General features: G+C 32.8%; 1 protein-coding gene across 3 annotated transcripts in view; it reads right to left on the bottom strand.

Moving 5' to 3' along the window:
* LOC143909282 (uncharacterized) overlaps positions 1-11,180 on the bottom strand; it is a 464,755-nt gene that overhangs the window by 46,250 nt on the left and 407,325 nt on the right. For all 3 annotated transcript variants that reach the window (XM_077427196.1, XM_077427195.1, XM_077427197.1), the window contains one exon: positions 9,341-9,487. In XM_077427196.1, coding sequence (XP_077283322.1) covers positions 9,341-9,487 — 147 coding nt within the window. The remainder of the gene's footprint in view (positions 1-9,340; positions 9,488-11,180) is intronic.

Raw genomic sequence — 11,180 nt, 5'->3', positions numbered from 1 at the left:
ATTTGGTTTCTTATCCGATCATTTTCATATTTTGTCATTTTGCTCGGTTTGGCTATCAATATATGTGGAAATCAAATCCGCCATTACGATGGTGAAAAATAATCGTAATAGACACGTTTGGAAATACTCCATTATCATTCTGCGTGACGTCTATTAGAGAGTTGCCGTGTTTATCCACACTCTTCCGGTCTTTTTTTCCCTTTTTGCCACCCTGTCGCTATATCAGATTTTAATTGTTAAACGCCTATAACTTTTTCTTTTTTCACTCTATATTTTTTAGTCTTTAAATTTGCACGAAATAAGTATATAACGAATATTAACTATTGAAAATTGATTTTACAATAAAAAAAATCCGTTGAAATATCAATGTGCACAATACTTATTAAGAATATAAATTTTTATTTTTTTTCATTTTTATTTCATAGAACATGAACACTCGCCTTTACAGATCGCTCCAAAGCGACGAGTTTACTTATTCAAATACAATACAATCGATATATGTATGTACATAAGCATTTTATACAATGCGAATTCATACAAACATCCACAATGGCACAACACATTTTATACAATGCGAATTCATACAAATTCTATGGAGAATTTTTAGCAGCATTTTATAATGAAATTGGCGAACTTCAAAATGCTGAATAACCTGAGATTAGCAAGAGAGATGGAAAGCATAATATGCTAACTACTAGTCCACACCGCAGGTTTTGTCAACTTATACTTATTAGGTAGGATAGTTTCAACAATGAAATTAGATAAATCGGCAAACTATCTAAGTCTAAGATAAAAACAAAAGTCTGACCAGCAGGGCTGTATAAATACTCTGAATAAATATTTTCAATTGAGTACAAGAAGTAATTTATGTATGTATTTTTAATTAAAGCTAAATGTCAAATCCACGACAAGCTCAACGGTAATGCGTTTGATTTATCAGTACGAGGATTATGGGCTCGAGACCCATCCACGACAAAATATTTTTTTCTGGTTTTAGTATTGTATTTGATATTATGTATGTTATTTAATAGCTTTACCGAAAATAAACAAAAAGACAAAAGAACAAACAAATAGCTGGAATTCGGCTATTGTATGTATACATAATTTCATAGTTATCACCAAAGATCGGTGATTGTCAATTTCATAGAAAAACCATGCTTTTTTGCTCTTTGCTTTGAAAACTAATAAAGCGGTTTATTGTCATTTGAAAAACATGGGTTTATTGTTATTATCATCATTGTATTGTATATAAATTTGCTTTGTGTAGTTCAGTTTATTAGTTACACTGTTCGACAAATGACGACTTTTAATATGTTTCAGAGACGAGATATGACTTTTCTTATAGATCAATGCCCAGTGAACACGAATCTGGTAATAAAAAGTGTTGATTGGCTCGAGATTCGGAGATATACATATGTGTTTTTTAAATCGCGCGATTTTTCAATATCTTGGTGTTGTTCGGTCGATTTCTTATTATTAATATTGGAATCTACAGTCGGGTATTTTATCTTTCATTTGTAGTACTTTTCAGCTTTCAAATCTCTCTAAGTAGTCGTCCAGTTCAAATCAAAAGTCAAAATTACGTATTTTCACTTGGGATTTTTCCCCACTGTTAATACTATATTATATTGAGTATTTTATATTGAAACATGTTTATTAGGATAGTGTTCTGGTCACACTATTTTTTGATTTCGTTTAAAAGGGTTAATTGGATGTGTGGTGAACTTTAAATCGGTAAAATTACGAACAAAAAGCTCTTACTAGTGTTTACTCGTATTTACACGAATCCGAATTGAATTAATAGGGATAATATATTAAATTATCTTTATATGAGAATTAAATAAAATTCCACTTAGAAAAATCATATTTCGACTATTCTTGTGGATTAATAACAAAAATTCTATTGATAACTGGCTTACCTCGATAAAATAAACGACAGAATAATCGAAATATTTCGACTTGAATTACGTATCTACTTGATTTTCCGCTACACATTTACAACTTGGAGCGTCTTAGAGAGTGCGGATTCATCTTAGAGAATGCAGATTTTGAATAAACAAATCTAAGAGTATACAAATCGAATAAACATTCGAGTGTTGTAACTATTATTTTTTTTTTATAACGTTTTAGTATGGAGAATATGTATGACACTGATGTTGAGTATGGAATAGAGAGTGAATACGAAATCGACAGCGAATTAGAGTCTGAAAGCGATAGCGATAACGACGAAAATGACGCTCCTTCTAATATTTCCAGATTTTTTTGTTACGAAAATAATGAATAAATATAGGTACTGTATAGCGTGCTTTATGCAAGATGCTGGTAGACGTGCCTTCCAAGAACCTCTACATTGTCAAAACATTTGTGAGACAGAGCTATTTTATAAAATATCAGCATAGCATAGATTCTAGCTCAGCATTGAAATTGTTAACGAATATTTGTAATTCTATGGCAAAAATAAAAGTCATATCTTGAGCCTATTGATATGAGTAAACGAAATATGGAGAATGTGTGGGATAAATTAAATTAAAATTAGTCCTATTCAGTAGAATCATATTTCGGAATCATCAATAAAATCTACTAGATGAATTATTCTTTAACACGATTCAAATTAGTATACATTAAGAAGATAGTAGAATAGTAGATATACATAGCCAGCAGCATAGCTCGATCGTTAAGCTTCTGCTTAGCGTCGAGAGGCGCCGGGGTTCGATACCTGGCCCGGGCCTCGAATGAAAATGTATTTTTCAGAGTATGCTGTTGATCAGACCTGGATTTGTGACTCCAGGTTGATCGTTTCCTATCAGAGTTTGCCAATTTTCTCTGATTTCATTGTTGAAACGGTTCCCGGAAAAAAATTGGCTAAAAATCCTTCCTACCTACTATGTCACCACTATTTGATGTATGATTAATGTACAATAAAATTTATGTACAATTCATAGATGTCTCGTTAATTTGCGAGTTTTTCAGTGTCTCGTAATTCAACGACTTGTAATAAAAATGCTGCATTTGTAATTGTAATTGTAATTTGTAATTGGCCAGGAAGGCGCATTGGGATTTACCTGTAAGGCCTTCCTGGTATATATGTAAAAAAAAAAAAAAAAAATTAAAAATATGTATACGTAATTATTGAAGCAGGAGTGTTTGCTCAAACAATTCCAACCAGGTGCTAAGTTAACTTTTCACGGTGTTCAAATATACAATACATATACATACATACATATGTACATAGGTAGGGTTAAAGTTTTCCTAAGTGGTATTTAACTAAGGGTTCGTTTAAGGATAGTAATACAGAATTGAATTGCGTGTTTGATGCTGTTTTTAGTTTTGAGTGTTATTGGTCTTTATTATGAAGAAAGTTAATAAAGAATAATTTTCATGTACATACTTATATGTATATTGAATTAAAAAAAATTGGTTAATTTCAGTCAAATTGGCTAATTATGTGGAAATATCAGTTAATTTTGTTCAAGCGTTCTTTATAGGCTATCGAAGATAAAATAGCAAATATTCTCATTGAAAATCCTTATTCTAAAATGACTAATCTTGAAAAAAATATTAATAAACATCATTATTTTAAATTGGATATATTAAAAAGCAGTTTTATAAATAAAATGTATGTATATGAATTTTAATATAACAATGAAATATTAAATTTTTTAGATCAAATTTTGCTTTATTAGATTCAAAAAATCAAGAATATACCAAAAATATGTATGAAAAATGCAGAAAATCTATTGGTTTGATTCTACCTCACATTAATCCTAAACAGTTGAAGGCTTTTAACTGAATTTTTGTCGTATTTACTATTAAGAATACACACAATATTACTGAGTATAAAAATAGCTGTAAATTAAATTTCTAACACCAGTAATTTATTTGATTATTTCAACAATAACTTTTGGAACATTACAACGCTACTCTTATAACGATTTGACATATCAGCAAATTTTATCTATTTATCATATTTGCCTGATAAGATTACGCATGTCAACACTGTATGAAACTGCATCGATTCAATTCGTCTATTCAAATAAATATAAATGCCAAGTACATTATATGTATGTATATAATTTAACAACCGGACGAAATGCTATCATCCAATTTCATCAGATCGGAGAATTTTCGCCTATAGTAATTAACGACGGTGTTATATCCGGTATTGTGGGGTAGTTTTCGGGTCAGGGGGGTTTATTACATACAAAACGACCCTGCATTACAACGTGTACTAAAACATTCCAGGTCAAACACGCGTTCAGAAGGACGTGACCCGACGCGAAAAATATGCGAAACGACATGAAACCCATCGAAATTCAATACACCCACCTATAACTATACGCTTAATATCCACACACGTGTGTTCTATATTAATAAATTATAAAATAACAATATATTTTTATTGAAAAGGGAGTTTTAGGAAGGTTAAGTGGGGAGTTCGTGAATTATTCATGAGTTTCGCGTAATACTCTACCGCACTACTACATATCTATTACCGAGGAGCGTTATTTCGAGTTTTGGCAATAAAGCTAAAAAGTCCCGAAAAGCGGTTTTTTTATATATTATTTCCACCAGGATTACGTTGAGCTTTCTCCGGATCATCGAAAGGTTTCGACGTTGAATATAATAGATGATAAAGTCGGCCCTTATCAATGGGTCTAAAAAATAATACACCCGTCTAAAAATGTATTGAGGCCTTTTACGAATCAAAGAATATTTTATGCTAAAATTCAGCACAATCGGTATGTTTCATAAATCGAAGGCAAGTTATTATTATCTATTTTCTACACACACACATATGTATATATATATATATATATATATATATATATATATATATACATATATATATATATATATATATATATATATATATATATATATATATATATATATATATATATACATATTGTTGCGTAAAGATAGGACGATGAGTGCACTTTCCGTCTAATCTGAGAGCTCGACTCATCGACCAATCGGAGAGCTCGGTTCACCGACCAATGGGCGAGCTCGACTAAACGGCCAAACCCGGACGGCTTACAAAACATGTATGAAAGCCGGCGGGCTGGTCTCAGGATTCATTTGGAACATGGTTACCACCAGAAGAGCTTTTGTTAAATATCTGAAACCTCCTTGATTGTTTACTTGTACTTTGACTTGACTCCCCTTACTTCTGACTACTCTTCAATATATACAGTACAGAACTATCATCCATCTGTCTAATTTTCATGTGACTATTTGCTATGTGTCGAACTTGGTAGTCATGAGACAGCGGGAAGATACATAAATCTGTCTCTATTTTTTTTAATGAATACATTTCACTAATATTAAGTGTTAATATGCTTGTATAAATAAAAATATGGCTATTATCTATTTACATGTATTAAAAAATATATTTTTTAATAATTATAATTTAATTTTTTTGCAGATTAAGAAACACTCAAATTTTTAATATCTTGTTAACGAGAAGGTTTATGTATAATCAATTGTATAAATTTTAAAAAGAATAAGATTATAGTAAAGAAATTCACAGAAATGTTTCTTATGTTGTTCGTCTTGCCAACTAGTTAAAATATGACGTTATTGTTATCAATAGTGTCACTTGAGAAGAGCAAATTTTTTTTATTCAAATAATGTCAAATTTCAAAAATGAAAAGAATCTTCTTGTAAGCCATTTATGGAATTGACCTTTCATCGTTAGTTTTTTACTACATGGTAAAACTCTTGAACCAAATTGAATGTAGCTATTTTTTAGCAGCAGCCCAAAATTCGTTATAACCGTATTCGTACTACTGTTTTTATTATATAATTCTTTAGATTTTAAAATTTTTACAAGATTAAAGATTTGAGCTCACTTTGGGATCACAGTTTACAGATAATGAGAAAATTAGACCTTTAGATTTTGACTGATTTCAACATTAACTCGATTATTGATAAATAAATGTTCAATGATATTCAAAAAATGAGTGTGTAAATTGAAATTCGAATATCATTAATCCTGTCATATTAAAACTTTGTATTGGTGAATGAAATGCCAAAACAATGCATTATATTTTTTTCGAAATTTTTACGAGATTATATGGGAGGAGTACCTCTCTTTATATATCTGGGTCCCTTTTTATTTTATTGGAATTTCTGTAATGAACAAACGAACGCCGCGTCGCAAAAAGTGAACCCAGACTTTAATTTGTATCAAAACTTTGCTAGAAGCCGTTATTACATATGAATACCTCACAGGTTAGCATTACATATTCCATTAATCCTCAAAGGTTTGAGTCGAGTTTGCGACACGTATAGTGCTATCACACAGAGTTAAAATCATCAAGGAATCATCACGTGCGATATGCATACATCAGATGTGTATAATAGATTAGAAATCCACAAGTTGGGTGAGATGCAAATGAAGCTGGGTCCGTTTACCGTTAACGTCCCGGTACCGTTCGATGCGCTCGACGCCAACGGCCGCCGACTGATTAATACGCACTCAATATTCATCAGAGCGCGAGGACTTCAAGGGCTTTATATATATTCTCAGAAGTTGGGGGATAGTTAGCCCCCTCACGGGAAATAAAACTTGCGCCGCGAAGCTTTCGCAGATTAGCCCCGGCGCACTTTATTCCGGCCGGTGGACGTTCGAACTTTTGAAACTTTAATTCTTGGGGATGGGCCATGCCGTTTTAAAAACCCTAGCTTCGAAAATGGATAATGTGCCAGGTGGAGAGGGAGGGGGTTGTTCGACTTTGGTAAAGTCGTGTGCTTCTATTTATAATATTGAATGCGATATTTTCCACCTTGGTGAGCGTAGATTATCGGATATTATTTTAATATATTTGTCTGGCAAGCTGCGCTCATCATTATTTTTTTAAATTTGAATGGAATCTACATCTACTCTCTTATGTACATTTTTATGTACTATTTTTCTTTTCTCCCACGAAAAAGTGCCTGACGTTTTTTCAGCGTTTGTTTAGACTCTTCTTACTTTTCGCCATGTCAGATTTTAATTGTTTAAACACCTATAACTTTTTCTTTTTTCACTCTAAATTTTTAATGTATATTTTTACATACCTCCTTTACGTTTCACATGGCTTTCGTGTTAGTGGCCATTTTTATCTCTTATCCGATCGTTTTCATACTTTGCCATATTGCTCATTTTGGTCATCAATACACGTTAATGTATCGTCTGCCATTACGTTGGAGATAAAATATCGTATACAACGTGTTTTAAAAACGGGGCCCGTAATAAGCGTTCGTCCCGTGTCTTCCAACCTGTTCGCCTTGATATGGCCATATAAGATTTTAATTGTTTAAACGCCTATAATTCACTCTATATTTAATAAAATTTGCTCTATAGGTTCTCGTTATCTCAAATATTTAAATATTTATAGTTTTAACTCTCATATGTATATATAAATTTCAAATTTGGCGTCTAGCTTCATGTAATGTAATACACGATATATATTGATATTAGGCCAAATATGTCAAATCTGACATTTCACTGTATATCTCCTCAGTCGGTTTTATCTGCGAGATAGGTATTCAATAAGAAGTTATGTTGTATATAATTGTTAATATGATTTACAATAAACTTACATACATTTAGCTTTTTACAATAAGCTTAAATACATACATCACATACACTTATTTTTAGTTATCAGCTGATTTAATTTATCTGCTGATTGAAAAGTTCATTTCTGTAAATACATAAACTCATTTATGGACAATCATATATTGATAAACTATTCTTAAAGTAATCTTAGTATTAATAAACTATTACTGTAAGGTTATTAATAAACTATTACTATAAACTGTAAGGTTCCCGGCATAAGTGAGCATACATATTGCCGGTAGCAACTCATAACCTCAAATTTAATTGTTTATTCCTTCATAACAAACTTTCTAACCAATACAAGCTACACATGTACACAGATCAAACAGTGATAGTTTTATTTTTAGTTATCAGCTGATTTATTCTTTTCTCCCACGAAAAAGTGCCTGACGTTTATTCAGCGTTTGTTTAGACTCTTCTTACTTTTCGCCATGTCACATTTCAATTGTTTGAACGCCTAAAACTTTTTGTTTTTTCACTCTATTGTATATTTTTTAGCCAATTTAATGAAGGAACCGTCAGATAAATTGGAAACGATCGACATGGAGTCACAAATATCCAAGTCTGACCAGCAGCATTAAAGATTATACTCGGAATAAATTGTTTTAAATCAAGGTCAGCTCACAATATCGAACCTGGTGAATACTCGGTGCTTAGCATAAATGCAATCACCGAGCCACGCTGCTGGCTCGAACGAAGTAGAGTTGGATTTTGAGATTGAACGTCTCATATGTACGTGATTGGTTCTTATAGTTGAATAACACATGTCTGGGACAGCCTGTACGTCATCGGGGATGGGCCGACGCTGTTAATCCTGCATTTCCGGTTAATCGAGAGCTTTTCCGACAGGCGAAGGGTTTTCCCCGAAGATCGAAACATCAGCTTTTGATATACTTTAAATCCACACACAACAATGCCAAAAAAGGGCTTTCGGGCTCTCGTCCCCGGAGATTAAAAAGGTCGTTTTTCCGTTATTCCCTACTCTCTTTCCCCTCCGCATTTCCATTCGCACAATATATAAATTTGCAACGGGAATCAAACTGAACACGTGGAGTTTAATATTGTATGTTGCCTATCGTCAATGGCATCGAAATTCAACGGGAAGAATTCACAATGTTGTATGAAACGTTGATTTTTTTAAATTATTCAATACATATATTTGATTTGGATTGTCGATGTATGTATACATGTGTATATTTATGCACGTATGTATGTATATTAAGAGGGCTGGACACCAGTGCCTTGTCCATACAAACGTATTACACTTCTCCCTTCCTCAATTATGGCACTAGATAAATTATTTTTTAATATGCTATGGATATCCACCATAGGCATGTTTTTGTGGTTTTATTTTTTTAATTAGTTATTTTTTATAGGAGCTTAGGAGCTGCCAAACATCTATGAAATCGCCTCGTTTTTACACACACAAAAAGAGTCCAGCGTTCTAGTTTAACGGTTGATTTTTAAAAAAATACGAAAACACAAACATAGAAAATATCTTTCTCGTACCGATGATGATTTTTTATTTTTTAAATTGGTCCAGTTTCGGAAGAGAAAACTGGAGAATGCGAAACCTCGATTTTGTCGATTTAGAATAGGTATTATCTGGTCGAAGCGCAACTGTTGCATTCACTCAATATATATATCGAAGAAATGAGCGGCAACAAAATTAAGGTTACTGGTATCCAGCCCTCTTAGGATATGGATATAGATATAGAATTAATATTAAACATTTACCGGAACTAGAAATCTCCTGACTTCGGCCAATGCGTAGGCAATCCTTGCGTGTGCTTCGGCAGGGGTCGCAAACGCGCTTATTTCCACGTGGAGGTCTTCGGAAAGGTGCGAAAATTTGGGATCCCCGCTTGTGCGCAATTCTTCTTCCTGAAATTAAAAAAATAAATAGTAATATCACTCTATTCAATACTAGTGCTGTTCCCGATGACATGTCATCGCATGGGTGTTGGCATATTAAGTAATTGAATTAAAAGAAATGTGTCGGTTCTGGTCAGAAATGTTCGGTCAGAAATGTGTCACACGCGGTCGAATTTTTTTCAAATACCTTTTAAATATATTTAATTTTATATTCATATTGACAAGTTTGACAAACTCTGATAGAAAACAGTTGACTTGAAGTCAAAACTATCCAAGTCTGACCAGCAGCATTGCAATAACTCTCAGAATAAAATTATTTTTAATCGAGGTCAAACAAGGTTTGAACTTAGGACCTCTCAGTGGTTAGTATTAATCATCGAACTATATTGCTGACAATATCGTAAAGCGACAAAAGATTGCGTCAAAAAACTACTCGAGGAAAAAGAGCGCGGCGACAAAAACGCACCGCGAATATATGAAATTAAATATCAATAATAAAGAAATTTTATTTTTAATGTTATTCAATCAAAGTACACTCGTCATTGCAGATCGCTCCAATGCGACGAGTGTACTATACACATCAAGAAATTGTATATATATTTTTAGTACACAATCATTTTTTTTATTTTACATACATATATACGGCCGCAAGGACCATTTAATTAATTTTAACAACTAATTTAGTACATAATGTGCACAATTATTAGAATTTATGCACAGAATAAATACAGATGATTATTGAGACATCTATAGATTTAGATTTTGTGCACAATTTTTACAAATTGTACATACGATTTTTTGTAACAACAGGAAAGGATTTATTTGCCGATTTGAGGAACCGTTTCAGCAATGATCAGATAAAATTGGCAAACTCTGATAGATAAACGATCGATTTGGAGTCACAAAACCCCCAAATCTGACCAGCAGTTTTGGTGGATCAAACATATATGCTACCATTAAGCCAAAATGCTGGCTAGAAATATCGATAGTCATAAAATTTGATTTATTTTCGATATTTAAAATTTATTTAGCTTAAGCCACGCTCCGAACCATTCAATATATATCAGGTGGGCTGAAAAGTTCATAGGCTGACACATAGATGGCGCTACTAGTATTAAATCCATATGATTTTTAGTCAGCCCAAGCCTTCAAAAGACACGTGTATAAATTTGACAGCTGTCGTACTATTAGTTTGTGAGTTATAGCATTTTGAGTGAAGCAACTTTTATTAGTTTGAAAAAATGGATAAAAAGGAATTCCGTGTGTTAATAAAGCATTGCTTTTTGGCGAAAAAAATACTATTGAAGCCAAAGCTTGGCTTGATAAACATTATTCGGACCTTGCACCAGGAAAATCAACCGTTGAGAAGTGGTTTGCTAAGTTTAAACGATGCACGAAGTGGACTCCCCAAAGAGGCTGTTTCCGACGAAAACATCAAAAAAGTCCACAAAATAATTTTGGATAACCGTAAAGTGAAGTTGATTGAGATACCTGACACCCTAAATATATCAAAGGAACGTGTTGGACATATCGTGAATGAATATTTGGGTATGCGAAAGCTCTGTTCATAGTGGGTGCCGCGCGAGCTCACAATCGACCAAAAACAACAACGAATTGATGATTCTGAGCAGTGTTTGGAGCTGTTCAATCGTCATAAACCCGAATTTTTGCGTCGATATGTGACAATGGATGAAACATGGCT

This window comes from Arctopsyche grandis, chromosome 3 (genome assembly GCF_051622035.1).
Source record: "Arctopsyche grandis isolate Sample6627 chromosome 3, ASM5162203v2, whole genome shotgun sequence".
Lineage (NCBI taxonomy): Eukaryota > Metazoa > Arthropoda > Insecta > Trichoptera > Hydropsychidae > Arctopsyche > Arctopsyche grandis.
Note: the sequence above shows the minus strand (reverse complement) of the source record. Positions and strands in the feature narration are given on the sequence as shown.